This window comes from Oncorhynchus masou, chromosome 19 (genome assembly GCF_036934945.1).
Source record: "Oncorhynchus masou masou isolate Uvic2021 chromosome 19, UVic_Omas_1.1, whole genome shotgun sequence".
NCBI lineage: Eukaryota > Metazoa > Chordata > Actinopteri > Salmoniformes > Salmonidae > Oncorhynchus > Oncorhynchus masou.
This window is the reverse complement of record NC_088230.1, coordinates 2,701,608-2,724,338: the sequence shown is the minus strand read 5'-3', so window position 1 is coordinate 2,724,338 and position 22,731 is coordinate 2,701,608. Positions and strand designations below refer to the sequence as shown.

Here is a 22,731-nt window from a genome sequence, read left to right as displayed (position 1 = left end):
ATTCATTTCACACTAGACAATAGGTAAGACCTGATTCATTTCACACTAGAAGACCTGATTCATTTCACAGACAATAGGTAAGACCTGATTCATTTCACACTAGACAATAGGTAAGACCTGATTCATTTCACACTAGACAATAGGTAAGACCTGATTCATTTCACACTAGACAATAGGTAAGACCTGATTCATTTCACACTAGACAATAGGTAAGACCTGATTCATTTCACACTAGACAATAGGTAAGACCTGATTCATTTCACACTAGACAATAGGTAAGACCTGATTCATTTCACACTAGACAATAGGTAAGACCTGATTCATTTCACACTAGACAATAGGTAAGACCTGATTCATTTCACACTAGACAATAGGTAAGACCTGATTCATTTCACACTAGACAATAGGTAAGACCTGATTCATTTCACACTAGACAATAGGTAAGACCTGATTCATTTCACACTAGACAATAGGTAAGACCTGATTCATTTCACACTAGACAATAGGTAAGACCTGATTCATTTCACACTAGACAATAGGTAAGACCTGATTCATTTCACACTAGACAATAGGTAAGACCTGATTCATTTCACACTAGACAATAGGTAAGACCTGATTCATTTCACACTAGACAATAAGTAAGACCTGATTCGTTTCACACTAGACAATAGGTAAGACCTGATTCATTTCACACTAGACAATAGGTAAGACCTGAACACTAGACAATAGGTAAGACCTGATTCATTTCACACTAGACAATAGGTAAGACCTGATTCATTTCACACTAGACAATAGGTAAGACCTGATTCATTTCACACTAGACAATTAAGACCTGATTCATTTCACACTAGACAATAGGTAAGACCTGATTCATTTCACACTAGACAATAGGTAAGACCTGATTCATTTCACACTAGACAATAGGTAAGACCTGATTCATTTCACACTAGACAATAGGTAAGACCTGATTCATTTCACACTAGACAATAGGTAAGACCTGATTCATTTCACACTAGACAATAGGTAAGACCTGATTCATTTCACACAAGACCTGAATAGGTAAGACCTGATTCATTTCACACTAGACAATAGGTAAGACATGATTCTTTTGGCACTAGACAATAGGTAAGACCTGATTCGTTTGGCACTAGACAATAGGTAAGACCTGATTCATTTCACACTAGACAATTGGTAAGACCTGATTCATTTCACACTAGACCATAGATAAGACCTGATTCGTTTCGCACTAGACAATAGGTAAGACCTGATTCATTTCACACTAGACAATAGGTAAGACCTGATTCATTTCACACTAGACAATAAGTAATGCCTGATTCGTTTCGCACTAGGCAATAGGTAAGACCTGATTCATTTCACACTAGACAATAGGTAAGACCTGATTCATTTCACACTAGACAATAGGTAAGACCTGATTCATTTCACACTAGACAATAGGTAAGACCTGATTCATTTCACACTAGACAATAGGTAAGACCTGATTCATTTCACACTAGACAATAGGTAAGACCTGATTCATTTCACACTAGACAATAGGTAAGACCTGATTCATTTCACACTAGACAATAGGTAAGACCTGATTCATTTCACACTAGACAATAGGTAAGACCTGATTCATTTCACACTAGACAATAGGTAAGACCTGATTCATTTCACACTAGACAATAGGTAAGACCTGATTCATTTCACACTAGACAATAGGTAAGACCTGATTCATTTCACACTAGACAATAGGTACAATAGGTAAGACCTGATTCATTTCACACTAGACAATAGGTAAGACCTGATTCATTTCACACTAGACAATAGGTAAGACCTGATTCATTTCACACTAGACAATAGGTAAGACCTGATTCATTTCACACTAGACAATAGGTAAGACCTGATTCATTTCACACTAGACAATAGGTAAGACCTGATTCATTTCACACTAGACAATAGGTAAGACCTGATTCATTTCACACTAGACAATAGGTAAGACCTGATTCATTTTGGCACTAGACAATAGGTAAGACCTGATTCATTTCACACTAGACAATAGGTAAGACCTGATTCATTTCACACTAGACAATAGGTAAGACCTGATTCATTTCACACTAGACAATAGGTAAGACCTGATTCATTTCACACTAGACAATAGGTAAGACCTGATTCATTTTCACACTAGACAATAGGTAAGACCTGATTCATTTCACACTAGACAATAGGTAAGACCTGATTCATTTCACACTAGACAATAGGTAAGACCTGATTCATTTCACACTAGACAATAGGTAAGACCTGATTCATTTCACACTAGACAATAGGTAAGACCTGATTCATTTCACACTAGACAATAGGACCTGATTCATTTCAATAGACAATAGTAAGACCTGATTCATTTCACACTACTAGACAACACTAGACAATAGGTAAGACCTGATTCATTTCACACTAGACCATAGGTAAGACCTGATTCATTTCACACTAGACAATAGGTAAGACCTGATTCATTTCACACTAGACAATTTGATTCATTTCACACTAGACAATAGGTAAGACCTGATTCATTTCACACTAGACAATAGGTAAGACCTGATTCGTTTCACACTAGACCATAGGTAAGACCTGATTCATTTCACACTAGACAATAGGTAAGACCTGATTCATTTCACACTAGACAATAGGTAAGACCTGATTCATTTCACACTAGACAATAGGTAAGACCTGATTCATTTCACACTAGACAATAGGTAAGACCTGATTCATTTCACACTAGACAATAGGTAAGACCTGATTCATTTCACACTAGACAATAGGTAAGACCTGATTCATTTCCCACTAGACAATAAGTAAGACCTGATTCATTTCAAACTAGACCAAAGGTAAGACCTGATTCATTTCACACTAGACCATAGGTAAGACCTGATTCATTTGGCACTAGACAATAGGTAAGACCTGATTCATTTGGCACTAGACAATAGGTAAGACCTGATTCATTTCACACTAGACAATAGGTAAGACCTGATTCATTTCACACTAGACAATAGGTAAGACCTGATTCATTTCCCACTAGACAATAGGTAAGACCTGATTCAGACCTAGAAGACCTGATTCGTTTCACACTAGACAGTAGGTAAGACCTGATTCATTTCACACTAGACCATAGGTAAGACCTGATTAGTTTGGCACGAGACAATAGGTAAGACCTGATTCGTTTCACACTAGACCATAGGTAAGACCTGATTCATTTCACACTAGACAATAGGTAAGACCTGATTCATTTCACACTAGACAATAGGTAAGACCTGATTCATTTCACACTAGACAATAGGTAAGACCTGATTCATTTCACACTAGACCATAGGTAAGACCTGATTCATTTCACACTAGACAATAGGTAAGACCTGATTCGTTTGGCACTAGACAATAGGTAAGACCTGATTCATTTCACACTAGACCAAAGGTAAGACGTGATTCGTTTCACACTAGACAATTAAGACCTTTCACACTAGACCATAGGTAAGACCTGATTAGTTTCACACTAGACCATAGGTAAGACCTGGTTCGTTTCACACTAGACAATAGGTAAGACCTGATTCATTTCACACGAGACAATAGGTAAGACCTGATTCATTTCACACTAGACAATAGGTAAGACCTGGTTCGTTTCACACTAGACAATAGGTAAGACCTGATTCATTTCACACTAGACCATAGGTAAGACCTGATTCATTTCACACTAGACAATAGGTAAGACCTGATTCGTTTGGCACGAGACAATAGGTAAGACCTGATTCATTTCACACTAGACCATAGGTACGACATGATTAGTTTCACACTAGACCATAGGTAAGACCTGGTTCGTTTCACACTAGACAATAGGTAAGACCTGATTCATTTCACACGAGACAATAGGTAAGATCTGATTCCTTTCACACGACACAATAAGTAAGACCTGATTCGTTTGGCACTAGACAATAGGTAAGACCTGATTCATTTCACACTAGACAATTGGTAAGACCTGATTCATTTCACACTAGACAATAGGTAAGACCTGATTCATTTGGCGCTAGACAATAGGTAAGACCTGATTCATTTCACACTAGACCATGGGTAAGACCTGATTCATTTCACACTAGACCATAGGTAAGACCTGATTCATTTCACACTAGACAATAGGTAAGATCTGATTCCTTTCCCACGACACAATAAGTAAGACCTGATTAGTTTCAAACTAGACAGTAAGTAAGACCTGATTCATTTCACACTAGACCATAGCTAAGACCTGATTAGTTTGGCACTTGACAATAGGTAAGACCTGATTCGTTTGGCACTAGACAATAGGTAAGACCTGATTCGTTTCGCACTAGACCATAGGTAAGACCTGATTCATTTCACACTAGACAATAGGTAAGACCTGATTCGTCTCACACTATGCAATAGGTAAGACCTGATTCGTTTCACACTAGACCATAGGTAAGACCTGATTCATTTCACACTAGACAATAGATAAGACCTGATTCGTTTCGCACTGGATAATAAGTAAGACCTTATTCGTTTCACACGAGATAATAGGTAAGACCTGATTCGTTTGGCACTAGACAATAGGTAAGACCTGACTCGTTTGGCACTAGACAATAGGTAAGACCTGATTCGTTTGGCACTAGACAATAGGTAAGACCTGATTCGTTTGGCACTAGACAATAGATAAGACCTGATTCTTTTCACACTAGATAATAAGTAAGACCTGATTCGTTCCACACTAGATAATAAGTAAGACATGATTCGTTTCACACTCGACAATAAGTAAGACCTGATTAGTTTCACACTAGACCATAGGTAAGACCTGATTTATTTCACAGCAGACGATATCTAAGACCTGATTCGTTTCACACAAGACCATAGGTAAGACCTGATTCATTTTACGCTAGACAATAGGTAAGACCTGATTCATTTCACACTAGACCATAAGTAAGACCTGATTCGTTTGGCACTAGACAATAGGTAAGACCTGATTCATTTCACACTAGACCATAGGTAAGACCTGATTCGTTTCTCACTAGATAATAAGTAAGACATGATTCTTTTCAAAATAGACAATAAGTAAGACCTGATTCGTTTGGCACTAGACAATAGGTAAGACCTGATTCGTTTGGCACTAGACGATTGTTAAGACCTGATTCGTTTGGCACTAGACAATAGGTAAGACCTGATTCGTTTGGCACTACACAATAGGTAAGACCTGATTCATTTCACACTAGACAATAGGTAAGACCTGATTCATTTCACACTAGACAATATGTAAGACCTGATTCGTTTCACACTAGACAATAGGTAAGACCTGATTCATTTCACACTAGACCATAGGTAAGACCTGATTCATTTAACACTAGACAATAGGTAAGACCTGATTCATTTCACACTAGACAATAGGTAAGACCTGATTTGTTTGGCACTAGACAATGGTTAAGACCTGATTCATTTCACACTAGACCATAGGTACGACATGATTAGTTTCACACTAGACCATAGGTAAGACCTGGTTCGTTTCACACACTAGACAATAGGTAAGACCTGATTCATTTCACACGAGACAATAGGTAAGACCTGATTCATTTCACACTAGACAATAGGTAAGACCTGGTTCGTTTCACACTAGACAATAGGTAAGACCTGATTCATTTCACACTAGACCATAGGTAAGACCTGATTCATTTCACACTAGACAATAGGTAAGACCTGATTCGTTTGGCACGAGACAATAGGTAAGACCTGATTCATTTCACACTAGACCATAGGTACGACATGATTAGTTTCACACTAGACCATAGGTAAGACCTGGTTCGTTTCACACTAGACAATAGGTAAGACCTGATTCATTTCACACGAGACAATAGGTAAGATCTGATTCCTTTCACACGACACAATAAGTAAGACCTGATTCGTTTGGCACTAGACAATAGGTAAGACCTGATTCATTTCACACTAGACCATAGGTAAGACCTGATTCGTTTCTCACTAGATAATAAGTAAGACATGATTCTTTTCAAAATAGACAATAAGTAAGACCTGATTCGTTTGGCACTAGACAATAGGTAAGACCTGATTCGTTTGGCACTAGACGATTGTTAAGACCTGATTCGTTTGGCACTAGACAATAGGTAAGACCTGATTCGTTTGGCACTACACAATAGGTAAGACCTGATTCATTTCACACTAGACAATAGGTAAGACCTGATTCATTTCACACTAGACAATATGTAAGACCTGATTCGTTTCACACTAGACAATAGGTAAGACCTGATTCATTTCACACTAGACCATAGGTAAGACCTGATTCATTTAACACTAGACAATAGGTAAGACCTGATTCATTTCACACTAGACAATAGGTAAGACCTGATTTGTTTGGCACTAGACAATGGTTAAGACCTGATTCATTTCACACTAGACCATAGGTACGACATGATTAGTTTCACACTAGACCATAGGTAAGACCTGGTTCGTTTCACACTAGACAATAGGTAAGACCTGATTCATTTCACACGAGACAATAGGTAAGACCTGATTCATTTCACACTAGACAATAGGTAAGACCTGGTTCGTTTCACACTAGACAATAGGTAAGACCTGATTCATTTCACACTAGACCATAGGTAAGACCTGATTCATTTCACACTAGACAATAGGTAAGACCTGATTCGTTTGGCACGAGACAATAGGTAAGACCTGATTCATTTCACACTAGACCATAGGTACGACATGATTAGTTTCACACTAGACCATAGGTAAGACCTGGTTCGTTTCACACTAGACAATAGGTAAGACCTGATTCATTTCACACGAGACAATAGGTAAGATCTGATTCCTTTCACACGACACAATAAGTAAGACCTGATTCGTTTGGCACTAGACAATAGGTAAGACCTGATTCATTTCACACTAGACAATTGGTAAGACCTGATTCATTTCACACTAGACAATAGGTAAGACCTGATTCATTTGGCGCTAGACAATAGGTAAGACCTGATTCATTTCACACTAGACCATGGGTAAGACCTGATTCATTTCACACTAGACCATAGGTAAGACCTGATTCATTTCACACTAGACAATAGGTAAGATCTGATTCCTTTCCCACGACACAATAAGTAAGACCTGATTCGTTTCAAACTAGACAGTAAGTAAGACCTGATTCATTTCACACTAGACCATAGCTAAGACCTGATTCGTTTGGCACTTGACAATAGGTAAGACCTGATTCGTTTGGCACTAGACAATAGGTAAGACCTGATTCGTTTGGCACTAGACGATTGTTAAGACCTGATTCGTTTGGCACTAGACAATAGGTAAGACGTGATTCGTTTGGCACTACACAATAGGTAAGACCTGATTCATTTCACACTAGACAATAGGTAAGACCTGATTCATTTCACACTAGACAATATGTAAGACCTGATTCGTTTCACACTAGACAATAGGTAAGACCTGATTCATTTCACACTAGACCATAGGTAAGACCTGATTCATTTAACACTAGACAATAGGTAAGACCTGATTCATTTCACACTAGACAATAGGTAAGACCTGATTTGTTTGGCACTAGACAATGGTTAAGACCTGATTCATTTCACACTAGACCATAGGTACGACATGATTAGTTTCACACTAGACCATAGGTAAGACCTGGTTCGTTTCACACTAGACAATAGGTAAGACCTGATTCATTTCACACGAGACAATAGGTAAGACCTGATTCATTTCACACTAGACAATAGGTAAGACCTGGTTCGTTTCACACTAGACAATAGGTAAGACCTGATTCATTTCACACTAGACCATAGGTAAGACCTGATTCATTTCACACTAGACAATAGGTAAGACCTGATTCGTTTGGCACGAGACAATAGGTAAGACCTGATTCATTTCACACTAGACCATAGGTACGACATGATTAGTTTCACACTAGACCATAGGTAAGACCTGGTTCGTTTCACACTAGACAATAGGTAAGACCTGATTCATTTCACACGAGACAATAGGTAAGATCTGATTCCTTTCACACGACACAATAAGTAAGACCTGATTCGTTTGGCACTAGACAATAGGTAAGACCTGATTCATTTCACACTAGACAATTGGTAAGACCTGATTCATTTCACACTAGACAATAGGTAAGACCTGATTCATTTGGCGCTAGACAATAGGTAAGACCTGATTCATTTCACACTAGACCATGGGTAAGACCTGATTCATTTCACACTAGACCATAGGTAAGACCTGATTCATTTCACACTAGACAATAGGTAAGATCTGATTCCTTTCCCACGACACAATAAGTAAGACCTGATTCGTTTCAAACTAGACAGTAAGTAAGACCTGATTCATTTCACACTAGACCATAGCTAAGACCTGATTCGTTTGGCACTTGACAATAGGTAAGACCTGATTCGTTTGGCACTAGACAATAGGTAAGACCTGATTCGTTTCGCACTAGACCATAGGTAAGACCTGATTCATTTCACACTAGACAATAGGTAAGACCTGATTCGTCTCACACTATGCAATAGGTAAGACCTGATTCGTTTCACACTAGACCATAGGTAAGACCTGATTCATTTCACACTAGACAATAGATAAGACCTGATTCGTTTCGCACTGGATAATAAGTAAGACCTTATTCGTTTCACACGAGATAATAGGTAAGACCTGATTCGTTTGGCACTAGACAATAGGTAAGACCTGATTCGTTTGGCACTAGACAATAGGTAAGACCTGATTCGTTTGGCACTAGACAATAGGTAAGACCTGATTCGTTTGGCACTAGACAATAGATAAGACCTGATTCTTTTCACACTAGATAATAAGTAAGACCTGATTCGTTCCACACTAGATAATAAGTAAGACATGATTCGTTTCACACTCGACAATAAGTAAGACCTGATTAGTTTCACACTAGACCATAGGTAAGACCTGATTTATTTCACAGCAGACGATATCTAAGACCTGATTCGTTTCACACAAGACCATAGGTAAGACCTGATTCATTTTACGCTAGACAATAGGTAAGACCTGATTCATTTCACACTAGACCATAAGTAAGACCTGATTCGTTTGGCACTAGACAATAGGTAAGACCTGATTCATTTCACACTAGACCATAGGTAAGACCTGATTCGTTTCTCACTAGATAATAAGTAAGACATGATTCTTTTCAAAATAGACAATAAGTAAGACCTGATTCGTTTGGCACTAGACAATAGGTAAGACCTGATTCGTTTGGCACTAGACAATTGTTAAGACCTGATTCGTTTGGCACTAGACAATAGGTAAGACCTGATTCGTTTGGCACTACACAATAGGTAAGACCTGATTCATTTCACACTAGACAATAGGTAAGACCTGATTTGTTTGGCACTAGACAATGGTTAAGACCTGATTCATTTCACACGAGACAATAGGTAAGATCTGATTCCTTTCCCACGACACAATAAGTAAGACCTGATTCGTTTGGCACTAGAAAATAGGTAAGACCTGATTCATTTCACACTAGACAATTGGTAAGACCTGATTCATTTCACACTAGACAATAGGTAAGACCTGATTCGTTTGGCACGAGACAATAGGTAAGACCTGATTCAGTTCACACTAGACCATAGGTACGACATGATTAGTTTCACACTAGACCATAGGTAAGACCTGGTTCGTTTCACACTAGACAATAGGTAAGACCTGATTCATTTCACACGAGACAATAGGTAAGATCTGATTCCTTTCCCACGACACAATAAGTAAGACCTGATTCGTTTCAAACTAGACAGTAAGTAAGACCTGATTCATTTCACACTAGACCATAGCTAGGACCTGATTCGTTTGGCACTTGACAATAGGTAAGACCTGATTCGTTTGGCACTAGACAATAGGTAAGACCTGATTCGTTTCGCACTAGACCATAGGTAAGACCTGATTCATTTCACACTAGACAATAAGTAAGACCTGATTCATTTCACACTAGACAATAGGTAAGATCTGATTCATTTCACACTAGACAATAGGTAAGACCTGATTCGTCTCACACTATGCAATAGGTAAGACCTGATTCGTTTCACACTAGACCAAAGGTAAGACCTGATTCATTTCACACTAGACAATAGGTAAGACCTGATTCGTCTCACACTATGCAATAGGTAAGACCTGATTCGTTTCACACTAGACCAAAGGTAAGACCTGATTCATTTCACACTAGACCATAGGTAAGACCTGATTCATTTCACACTAGACAATAAGTAAGACCTGATTAGTTTGGCACTAGACAATAGGTAAGACCTGATTCGTTTCACACTAGACAATAGGTAAGAACTGATTCATTTCACACTAGACAATAGGTAAGACGTGATTTGTTTCACACTAGACCATAGGTAAGACCTGATTCGTTTCACACAAGACAATAGGTAAGACCTGATTCATTTCACACTAGGCAATAGGTAAGACCTGATTCATTTGGCACTAGACAATAGGTAAGACCTGATTCATTTCACACTAGACCATAGGTAAGACCTGATTCGTTTCACACTAGGCAATAGGTAAGACCTGATTCATTTCACACTAGACCATAGGTAAGACCTGATTCGTTTCACACTAGGCAATAGGTAAGACCTGATTCATTTCACACTAGACCATAGGTAAGACCTGATTCATTTCACACTAGACAATAGGTAAGACCTGATTCATTTCACACTAGACCATAGGTAAGACCTGATTCATTTCACACGACACAATAAGTAAGACCTCATTCGTTTCACTCTTGACAATAATTAAGACCTGATTCATTTCACACGACACAATATCTAAGACCTGATTAGTTTCGCACTAGACAATAGGTAAGACCTGATTCATTTCACACTAGACAATAAGTAAGACCTGATTTGTTAGACACTAGACCATAGGTAAGACCTGATTCGTTTCGCACTAGACAATAGGTAAGACCTGATTTGTTTCACACTAGGCCATAGGTAAGACCTGATTCGTTTCACACAAGACAATAGGTAGGATCTGATTCCCATCTTGTGAATTCTTGGTTGGTGAGCAGACCCCAGACCTCACACCCATAAAGGGCAATGGGTTCTATAACTGATTCAAGTATTTTTAGCCAGATCCTAATTGGTATGTCAAATTTGATGTTCCTTTTGGTAGCATAGAAGGCCCTTCTTGCCTTGTTTCTCAGCTCGTTCACAGATTTACCTGTGGTGCTGATGTTTAGGCCAAGGTATGTATTGTTTTTTGTGTGCTTTAGGGCAACGGTGTCTAGATGGAATTTGTATTTGTGATCCTGGCGACTGGACTTTTTTTGGAACACCATTATTTTGGTCTTACTGAGATTTACTGTCAGGGCCCAGGTCTGACAGAATTTGTGCAGAAGATCCAGGTGCTGCTGTAGACCCTCCTTGGTTGGTGACAGAAGCACCAGATCATCAGCAAACAGTAGACACTTGACTTCAGATTCTAGTAGGGTGAGTCTCTTTCTCAATCTCTTTCTCCCTCTCCTCTCCCCCTCTCCCACTCTCACCTTTCCCTCCCTCCTACCTCTCTCTCCCTCTCTCTCTCTCTCTCTCTCTCCATCAGACCTGTCCATGATGTTAAACCTGGGCATGTATGAGTACAACGGGAAGTGTGGCTACAGGCTGAAACCAGAGTTCATGAGACGGCCGGACAAACACTTTGACCCCTTCGCTGAGAGCACTGTGGACGGCATCGTAGCCAACACGCTGTCTGTCAAGGTGCTTATCTGTGTGTTCCGCGTACAGCGTGTGCGTGTTTTTGACTGTATGTGTTTCTATCATCCTCATCTCTCCGTTTCCAGATCATCTCAGGCCAGTTCCTAACCGATAAGAAGGTGGGGACTTATGTGGAGATAGATATGTTTGGTCTGCCAGTGGACACCAGAAGGAAGGGTTTTAAGACCAAGACGTCTCAGGGCAACGCTGTCAACCCTGTCTGGGAGGAGGAGGCCTTCACACTCAAGAAGGTAAAGCATAATATAGGGCAGACTGTTATGGGATTTGTAGTTCTTTAAGGTAAAACATATATACTGTATAATATATTGTAATTGCTACCAACCTTTTTTGCCTGTCACCAGTATCCTTGACATTGATTGCTACTGGTATTGACCTTGTATTTACAGTGCCAGTCAACATTTTGGAAACATGTACTCATTCAAGGGTTTTTCTTTATTTTTTAAAACTATTTTCTACATTGTAGAATAATAGTGAAGAAATCAACACTATGGAAAAACACATATGGAATCATGTGGTAACTAAAAAAGTGTTAAACAAATCAAAATATATTTTAGATTTGAGATTCTTCAAAGTAGCCCAAGGAGGTGTGTGTGTGTGTGTCATCCCCACACATATAGTGTAGATGTCTTTTATTCTCGTGTCTACAAATAAAAAATATAAATAATATTGTGTGTACTTGTTTGATATTAATTGTTGAGGAAGAGCTTGCCAGCAAGCATCCTCTGCCAAATAACGGTGACAAATAAACTTGGATTGGATCATGATCTTACCCCGTTTACATCATCCAGGGTAACGTTGCCAACCCTGTCTGTGATGAGGAGGCTTTCATCCTCGAGGAACCCATAGAGAGAAATAATGTTCTATTGAATTATGTGTGTAAATCACTGTTTCAAACATCACGGAGCACATCGTTATGGGACTTGTAGTTCTTTAAAACCAAGAACTCCCAGGTTAATGTGACCATCCATGTTTCTGTGTCTGTGATGGTTCCTCAGGTGGTTCTGCCCACTCTGGCCTTGATGAGGATTTCTGTGTTTGAGGATGGAGGGAAGTTCATTGGCCATCGCATCATTCCTGTGAATGCCATCCGCCCAGGTGAGGCCTATAGCTTAATAGTCTGACTGACTACCATTCTGGTCCATTTTTCTGCTTGAATGAAGCTGTGTAACAGTCCTTTAGCTTCTGATTACTCACCCCGTGTGTGTGTGTGTGTGTGTGTGTGTGTGTGTGTGTGTGTGTGTGTGTGTGTGTGTGTGTGTGTGTGTGTGTGTGTGTGTGTGTGTGTGTGTGTGTGTGTGTGTGTGTGTGTGTGTGTGTGTGTGTGTGTGTGCGTGTGCATGCGTGCGTGTGTGTGTGTGTGTGTGTGTGTGTGTGTGTGTGTGTGTGTGTGTGTGTGTGTGTGTGTGTGCGTGTGCGTGTGCGTGTGCGTGTGTGCGTGTGCGTGCGTGCGTGCGTGCGTGTGTGTGTGTGTGTTCCAGGTTACCACTACATTGGTCTGAGGAATGAGAAGAACCAGGCTCTGACCCTCCCTGCTCTGTTTGTCTATGTAGAGGTCAAGGACTATGTCCCTGATACATTCGCAGGTACAATGGCTGACATACCTTACAGAATACTGGTATAGAACTAAACCATGGCGTTATAACTAGGTTTATGTTTCCACTGGCTTTACATAACAGCATCGATGATACATTCTGTTCCCCCGTTCTCTACCTCAGATGTCATCGAGGCGTTGTCCAATCCCATCCGTTACGTCAACCTGATGGAGCAGAGAGCCAATCAACTGGCAGCTCTCACTCTGGAGGAGGGAGCAGAGGAGGAGGACAGCAAAGAGGTGGGTGTGTTGTCCGTCATCCCCACACTAATCGATAAGTAACAGATCAATGAGGCTCTCCCCAGGCAGTAGGCCTGTCTCTTTGTGAAGAGATGATTGGGTATTGACCAGGGCTCAGGAACTAAGGGTTGAGGGAGTCGTGAGACAGGGGGAGACAGAGATGAAGGGTGAGGGGGGCAGGGGTATCACGGGGGTGAAGGAGGGGAGGTTGGGGTAAGAAGGGGGGGTGAGCTCTGAGGGGTAATAAGGGAGTTGTTGTTGGAGGTGGGCCCCAAGGGAGCTGTCTCGCCTGATTTGCCAGCTGAACTGATTATCCACAGGGACATCCAATAAGGAGCCTGTACATGCTGACACCTTGGCAACGGTCGCTTAGTGAAATAGTGGGCTTCCCGCTGGAGTGTCAGAGACAGAGGGAGAGGAAGAAAGATGTGAGTGGAGAGCAGAGGAGAACAGAGTGTCCTCTCCTGTCCAAAACAGGCTTAAGGAGAGAGGACTCAGTAACAAACAAATACATGCCATGTACTACAACACATCAGGGTTGAAGAGAACCTAGAGAGGGACATTGAGACAACGTAAGGAGAACATTGGCTAAATGTTAGTGAAACGTTAGAGAGTGTTGTCAGTGTGACGTTGGTCTGAGCCATGCTGAGAGTGGGGTACCAAAGCTATGTCTACAAGTTCTCCAACAGGCTACAGGTAGGCTCTGGGTGTGTGTTGTGTTGATTGTGTTGTTGTGTATTTGCCATGCAGTAGCTTCTGCTTCTAATGGAGTAATGGCATCATATGATTCCACTCTGCTTATTTACATCTCATTGCATAGGCCGCAAAAACATTATTTGCGTTACCATTTATATGTTGGGCTGTAATGTGCCATGTGTGTCATACACTCTATCCAGATGATGTGTTAAGTAAATGGGAAAAGTAGTGTTTTACCTGATAAAATGCTTTGAGACCCAGTGAATAGTAGTGTGGACCTGATAAAATGCTTTGAGACCCAGTGAATAGTAGTGTTTTACCTGATAAAATGCTTTGAGACCCAGTGAATAGTAGTGTGGACCTGATAAAATGCTTTGAGACCCAGGGAATAGTAGCATGGACCTGATAAAATGCTTTGAGACCCAGTGAATAGTAGCATGGACCTGATAAAATGCTTTGAGACCCAGTGAATAGTAGTGTGGACCTGATAAAATGCTTTGAGACCCAGTGAATAGTAGTGTTTTACCTGATAAAATGCTTTGAGACCCAGTGAATAGTAGTGTGGACCTGATAAAATACTTTGAGACCCAGTGAATAGTAGTGTTTTACCTGATAAAATGCTTTGAGACCCAGTGAATAGTAGTGTGGACCTGATAAAATGCTTTGAGACCCAGTGAATAGTAGCATGGACCTGATAAAATACTTTGAGACCCAGTGAATAGTAGTGTGGACCTGATAAAATGCTTTGAGACCCAGTGAATAGTAGTGTGGACCTGATAAAATGCTTTGAGACCCAGTGAATAGTAGCATGGACCTGATAAAATGCTTTGAGACCCAGTGAATAGTAGTGTGGACCTGATAAAAGGCTTTGAGACCCAGTGAATAGTAGTGTTTTACCTGATAAAATGCTTTGAGACCCAGTAAATAGTAGTGTGGACCTGATAAAATGCTTTGAGACCCAGTGAATAGTAGTGTGGACCTGATAAAATGCTTTGAGACCCAGTGAATAGTAGTGTTTTACCTGATAAAATGCTTTGAGACCCAGTGAATAGTAGTGTGGACCTGATAAAATGCTTTGAGACCCAGTGAATAGTAGCATGGACCTGATAAAATGCTTTGAGACCCAGTGAATAGTAGTGTTTTACCTGATAAAATGCTTTGAGACCCAGTGAATAGTAGCATGGACCTGATAAAATACTTTGAGACCCAGGGAATAGTAGTGTTTTACCTGATAAAATACTTTGAGACCCAGTAAATAGTAGTGTGGACCTGATAAAATGCTTTGAGACCCAGTGAATAGTAGCATGGACCTGATAAAATGCTTTGAGACCCAGTGAATAGTAGTGTGGACCTGATAAAATGCTTTGAGACCCAGTGAATAGTAGTGTGGACCTGATAAAATGCTTTGAGACCCAGTGAATAGTAGTGTTTTACCTGATAAAATGCTTTGAGACCAAGTGAATAGTAGCATGGACCTGATAAAATGCTTTGAGACCCAATGAATAGTAGCATGGACCTGATAAAATGCTTTGAGACCCAGTGAATAGTAGTGTGGACCTGATAAAATGCTTTGAGACCCAGTGAATAGTAGCGTGGACCTGATAAAAGGCTTTGAGACCCAGTGAATAGTAGTGTTTTACCTGATAAAATGCTTTGAGACCCAGTGAATAGTAGTGTGGACCTGATAAAATGCTTTGAGACCCAGTGAAAAGTAGCATGGACCTGATAAAATGCTTTGAGACCCAGTGAATAGTTGTGTTTTACCTGATAAAATGCTTTGATACACAGTGAATAGTAGTGTGAACCTGATAAAATGCTTTGAGACCCAGTGAATAGTAGTGTTTTACCTGATAAAATGCTTTGAGACCCAGGGAATAGTAGTGTGGACCTGATAAAATGCTTTGAGACCCAGTAAATAGTAGTGTTTTACCTTATAAAATGCTTTGAGACCCAGTGAATAGTAGTGTTTTACCTGATAAAATACTTTGAGACCCAGTGAATAGTAGAGTTTTACCTGATAAAAGGCTTTGAGACCCAGTGAATAGTAGCATGGACCTGATAAAATGCTTTGAGACCCAGTGAATAGTAGTGTGGACCTGATAAAATGCTTTGAGACCCAGGGAATAGTAGTGTGGACCTGATAAAATGCTTTGAGACCCAGTGAATAGTAGCATGGACCTGATAAAATGCTTTGAGACCCAGTGAATAGTAGTGTGGACCTGATAAAATGCTTTGAGACCCAGTGAATAGTAGCATGGACCTGATAAAATGCTTTGAGACCCAGTGAATAGTAGCATGGACCTGATAAAATGCTTTGAGACCCAGGGAATAGTAGTGTTTTACCTGATAAAATGCTTTGAGACCCAGTGAATAGTAGCATGGACCTGATAAAATGCTTTGAGACCCAGTGAATAGTAGCATGGACCTGATAAAATGCTTTGAGACCCAGTGAATAGTAGCATGGACCTGATAAAATGCTTTGAGACCCAGTGAATAGTAGTGTTTTACCTGATAAAATGCTTTGAGACCCAGTGAATAGTAGCATGGACCTGATAAAATGCTTTGAGACCCAGTGAATAGTAGTGTTTTACCTGATAAAATGCTTTGAGACCCAGTGAATAGTAGCATGGACCTGATAAAATGCTTTGAGACCCAGTGAATAGTAGTGTGGACCTGATAAAATGCTTTGAGACCCAGTGAATAGTAGCATGGACCTGATAAAATGCTTTGAGACCCAGTGAATAGTAGCATGGACCTGATAAAATGCTTTGAGACCCAGTGAATAGTAGTGTTTTACCTGATAAAATGCTTTGAGACCCAGTGAATAGTAGCATGGACCTGATAAAATGCTTTGAGACCCAGTGAATAGTAGCATGGACCTGATAAAATGCTTTGAGACCCAGTGAATAGTAGCATGGACCTGATAAAATGATTTGAGACCCAGTGAATAGTAGCGTGGACCTGATAAAATGCTTTGAGACCCAGTGAATAGTAGTGTTTTACCTGATAAAATGCTTTGAGACCCAGTGAATAGTATCATGGACCTGATAAAATGCTTTGAGACCCAGTGAAAAGTAGTGTTTTACCTGATAAAATGCTTTGAGACCCAGTGAATAGTAGCATGGACCTGATAAAATGCTTTGAGACCCAGAGAATAGTAGCATGGACCTGATAAAATGCTTTGAGACCCAGTGAATAGTAGCATGGACCTGATAAAATGCTTTGAGACCCAGTGAATAGTAGTGTGGACCTGATAAAATGCTTTGAGACCCAGTGAATAGTAGTGTTTTACCTGATAAAATGCTTTGAGACCCAGTGAATAGTAGTGTGGACCTGATAAAATACTTTGAGACCCAGTGAATAGTAGTGTGGACCTGATAAAATGCTTTGAGACCCAGTGAATAGTAGTGTGGACCTGATAAAATGCTTTGAGACCCAGTGAATAGTAGCATGGACCTGATAAAATGCTTTGAGACCCAGTGAATAGTAGCATGGACCTGATAAAATGCTTTGAGACCCAGTGAATAGTAGCATGGACCTGATAAAATGCTTTGAGACCCAGTGAATAGTAGTGTGGACCTGATAAAATGCTCTGAGACCCAGTGAATAGTAGTGTTTTACCTGATAAAATGCTTTGAGACCCAGTGAATAGTAGTGTGGACCTGATAAAATACTTTGAGACCCAGTGAATAGTAGTGTTTTACCTGATAAAATGCTTTGAGACCCAGTGAATAGTAGCATGGACCTGATAAAATGCTTTGAGACCCAGTGAATAGTAGCATGGACCTGATAAAATGCTTTGAGACCCAGTAAATAGTAGCATGGACCTGATAAAATGCTTTGAGACCCAGTGAATAGTAGCATGGACCTGATAAAATGCTTTGAGACCCAGTGAATAGTAGCATGGACCTGATAAAATGCTTTGAGACCCAGTGAATAGTAGCATGGACCTGATAAAATGCTTTGAGACCCAGTGAATAGTAGCATGGACCTGATAAAATGCTTTGAGACCCAGTGAATAGTAGCATGGACCTGATAAAAGGCTTTGAGACCCAGTAAATAGTAGCATGGACCTGATAAAATGCTTTGAGACCCAGTGAATAGTAGTGTGGACCTGATAAAATGCTTTGAGACCCAGTGAATAGTAGTGTTTTACCTGATAAAATGCTTTGAGACCCAGTGAATAGTAGTGTGGACCTGATAAAATACTTTGAGACCCAGTGAATAGTAGTGTTTTACCTGATAAAATGCTTTGAGACCCAGTGAATAGTAGCATGGACCTGATAAAATGCTTTGAGACCCAGTGAATAGTAGTGTGGACCTGATAAAATGCTTTGAGACCCAGTGAATAGTAGTGTTTTACCTGATAAAATGCTTTGAGACCCAGTGAATAGTAGTGTGGACCTGATAAAATACTTTGAGACCCAGTGAATAGTAGTGTGGACCTGATAAAATGCTTTGAGACCCAGTGAATAGTAGTGTTTTACCTGATAAAATGCTTTGAGACCCAGTGAATAGTAGCATGGACCTGATAAAATGCTTTGAGACCCAGTGAATAGTAGCATGGACCTGATAAAATGCTTTGAGACCCAGTGAATAGTAGTGTGGACCTGATAAAATGCTTTGAGACCCAGTGAATAGTAGTGTTTTACCTGATAAAATGCTTTGAGACCCAGTGAATAGTAGCATGGACCTGATAAAATGCTTTGAGACCCAGTGAATAGTAGCATGGACCTGATAAAATGCTTTGAGACCCAGGGAATAGTGCCTCATAAATGCAATGTGTCAGTGTCATTGTCAATGTATTTGACTGACAGGTGGATGCGGGTGTTGATGACCCCATGGAGCCTGACCCCCGGGTGACTGTGCCCGCAGAGAACGGAGTCAACCACGCCCCCATCATCGCCCCCAAACCCCCCAGCCTTGTTAGCCACCAGCAACAGCCCACAGGTACAGGTCAAATCTCCACTTGAACTTACAGTGACTCCAATATGGCAACCAGTAAATTTCAATTTGTCGCGCCACAACACATTTACAACCCACTTGATCTGACCAAACCCTCACTAACAAGTGTATATATTGTGTATCAGGTTCAGTGAAAGCAGCAGTGAAGACTGAGGACGTAATCCAGAGTGTTCTCACAGGTAGGACTCGTATGAACTCCTATTAAGATGACTTTACTTGCCAGCTCAACTCTCTAACCAGTAGGCTACCTGCCCGGCCACCCTCGATCGATGCATGTAAACAGGTTGCATGACATCACCAATCTGAAACATGAGGGAATGATGCGCACGATCTGTAAAGGAACAGAACCAATACAGGTAGAAAGTCAAACACTCATGTCCCCCCCCTCCCTCCCTCCCTTTCTCTTTCCCCCCTCCATCCCTCTATCCTCCCTCCTTCCTCCAGAGAGTGAGGCCCAGACCCTGGAGGAGTTGAAGCAGCAGAAGGGCTTTGTGAGGGAGCAGAGGAAGCAGTATAAAGAGATGAAGGAGTTGGTCAGGAAACACCACCGCAAGACTGGCGAGCTGATCAAGGAGCACACGGCCAGGGCTGCAGAGCTGCAGAACCAGCACCAGCGCAGGCGCTCTGCGCTGCAGAAGAGCCACAAACGAGACGGTAAGAAAAGGTAGGTGGCCCTCTTTCTCCTCCTACTCTTCCTCCCTGCCCTTCTTCCTGTATCCCTCTGTTTCTCTCACTATGTGTCGGTCTCTACGTCTCTCGCTCTCCGGGCATGTTTTCTCTCTTCCATGTGGGTGATCAGTGGCTAGAGCCTTCCACAGATAACTGTGTGTGTGCGTGTGTGTGTGTTTGTGTTTGTTAGCACTTACCTACCTCCATGTGCGTGTCGACCTCAGTGTGTGCTGTATTTGTGTGTGTGTTTGTGTTTGTTAGCACTTACCTACCTCCATGTGTGTGTCGACCTCAGTGTGTGCTGTATTTGTGTGTGTGTTTGTGTTTGTTAGCACTTACCTACCTCCATGTGTGTGTCGACCTCAGTGTGTGCTGTATTTGTGTGTGTGTTTGTGTTAGTTACCACTTACCTACCTCCATGTGTGTGTCGACCTCAGTGTGTGCTGTATTTGTGTGTGTGGTAGGTCGGAGCAGTGTCTGTCGTCCCTGGAGCAGGAGCTGTGTGTGTTGGACCAGGAGTCCAGTCAGAGACTCTCTGAGCTCAAGGAGCAGCAGCAACAACAGCTACTCACACTGAGACAGGAGCAGTATTACAGCGAGAAGTACCAGAAGAAAGAACACATCAAAATGGTACACACACACACACACCTAATCCCTATCCTCAAGCAGAGTGATACTAGAGGACAAGAGCACATAAACTCATTTCAGCGTACATATTTTATTTGCGTTGAATCAGCATCAAGTGCGGTAACACTCAACTCAGTATAATGCCTTGGCTTGTGTTTAATGATCCCCTCTGGGCTTTATTACTCCATCTGTTTTGCTGACCTTAGATCAGTGTAAAGACGTCCCAGTGCTCCACGACTGCTACGGCATATGGAAATGCTGAGTGTAGTCACGGTTCTGTGTACGAGGTGTCAGGGTTTATCCATGCAGAAGAGAACAATACTGACTGGACCAATTCTATTCTCCAAAGTCAACAGATCAGGCCTGAGTTAAACAGAAGCCATGAGTCAGGGATCATACCTTATGAGAGACAAAGGATAACCTGTGGTATTTTCCTCTGTATACTGTGTCTCCAGCTGGTGGATAAGTTGACAACCATAGCAGAGGAATGTCAGAGTGCCCAGTTGAGGAAGATCCGAGACATCTGTGACAAGTAAGCACACACACACACACACACTTACTTTTATCCAGAGCGACTTACAGGAGCAATTAGGGCTAAGTGCCTTGCTCAAGGGCACATCGACGACACGGGGCGATTGTTTCACCTTCCTTCTCCACAGGGAAAAGAAAGACCTGAAGAAGAAGATGGACAAGAAAAGACAGGAGAAGATTAATGAAGCAAAGGCCAACAACAAGAACGTGACAGAAGAGTAAGCAGCTGGGGTTGAGGCCTCCTGACACGTGCGTTGATCTGCACAAGGCCACCAGATGGCGATGAAGGTTCATGCTTCATCTGACTGCTCGAAGCACATGCAGTATCATCAAATGATGCCGCTATTTTTGACAGAAAGACTTAACGCTAGAAAGTGTCACAGGTCATCAGGCAGACTTACCGACGTTGATGTTACGGTCCTTTGAGCTAGATTGGAACCAGGAATGTTAGGATTGTTGATTGTTAATAAAGTCATCTTAGGTTAGAGTTGAGGAATGTTGAGGTGATGTAAGAGCTGACGCCTCTCGATGTTCACAGAGAGAAGCTGGAAATCAACAGGTCGTTTGTCAATGAGGTGGTGCAGTATATCAAACGGGTAAGTGTGTGTGTGTGTGTGTGTGTGTGTGTGTGTGTGTGTGTGTGTGTGTGTGTGTGTGTGTGTGTGTGTGTGTGTGTGTGTGTGTGTGTGTGTGTGTGTGTGTGTGTGTGTGTGTGTGTGTGTGTGTGTGTGTGTGTGTGTGTGTGTGTGTGTGTGTGTGTGTGTGTGTGTGTGTGTGTGTGTGTGTTGTGTGTTTCAAGTTGTATCAGTTGTATGTACAGGATACACGTCCAACGTAATTCTTCCTTGCAGGTTCCTTCGCGACAATGCAACAACAATGAGAAACTAGAAAAGTATGTTTTCCTGAAGAAAATGTGGTGTGCTTGCTATAGCTTGTTTTAAAGTATTTATGGTTTTGAAATAAGTTATTGTTATGGTAGTGACTGCAGTAGTAATGGTAATGACTGGTTATAGTTGACAAAGTCGGTAAGATGTAAAAATGGATTGATTGATTAGCTGATTGATTAGAAAGGATCGCCTGAACATGTAACAGTTGGTTTGGTATCTCTAGCTTGACCGGTTCAAGAGTTACTGTTGGTGAGTTTTAAGATGCAAATGTCTATAGTTACAGTTGATAAAGATAGAATAATTTGAAGTTAGAATAGATTGAAAATGGAAGGCACTTGCATCGCAGTGCTAGAGGCGTCACTACAGATCCGAGTTCGATCCCGGACTGTCGCAGACAGCCACGACCGCAGGACCCATGAGGCGGCGCACAATTGGCCCAGCGTCGATCCGGGTTAGGGGAGGGTTTGGCCGGTTGGGATGTCCTTGTCCCATCGCGCTGTAGCGCGATCATGTTTCGGAGGACGCATGGCTCTCGACCTTCGCCTCTCCCCGAGTCCATACGGGAGTTGCAGCGATGGGACAAGACTGTAACTACCAATTGAGTAGACCGCTGCGCAACTTGGGACCCAGGCCGGGTGTTTATAGTTTTTAAAGGTTTCAGAGAATCTGAAGTTAAGATAGCCTGAATGTTTTAAAGTTGGTCGTGTAGCTTAATTAACCAATGGGTAGT

At 41.3% G+C, this 22,731-nt stretch overlaps 1 protein-coding gene across 5 annotated transcripts in view; it reads left to right on the top strand.

Moving 5' to 3' along the window:
• LOC135505715 (1-phosphatidylinositol 4,5-bisphosphate phosphodiesterase beta-1-like) overlaps positions 1-22,731 on the top strand; it is a 352,313-nt gene that overhangs the window by 286,349 nt on the left and 43,233 nt on the right. For 2 of the 5 annotated variants that reach the window (XM_064924777.1, XM_064924780.1), the window contains exons 20-31: positions 11,623-11,777; positions 11,861-12,025; positions 12,791-12,890; positions 13,274-13,378; positions 13,511-13,626; positions 19,140-19,272; positions 19,413-19,466; positions 19,732-19,951; positions 20,394-20,586; positions 21,039-21,115; positions 21,243-21,332; positions 21,653-21,710. In XM_064924777.1, the coding sequence (XP_064780849.1) occupies positions 11,623-11,777; positions 11,861-12,025; positions 12,791-12,890; positions 13,274-13,378; positions 13,511-13,626; positions 19,140-19,272; positions 19,413-19,466; positions 19,732-19,951; positions 20,394-20,586; positions 21,039-21,115; positions 21,243-21,332; positions 21,653-21,710 (1,466 nt within the window). Of the gene's footprint in view, positions 1-11,622; positions 11,778-11,860; positions 12,026-12,790; positions 12,891-13,273; positions 13,379-13,510; positions 13,627-19,139; positions 19,273-19,412; positions 19,467-19,731; positions 19,952-20,393; positions 20,587-21,038; positions 21,120-21,242; positions 21,333-21,652; positions 21,711-22,731 lie in introns of those variants that run through there. The other 3 variants (XM_064924778.1, XM_064924779.1, XR_010450312.1) reach the window with 3 other exon arrangements.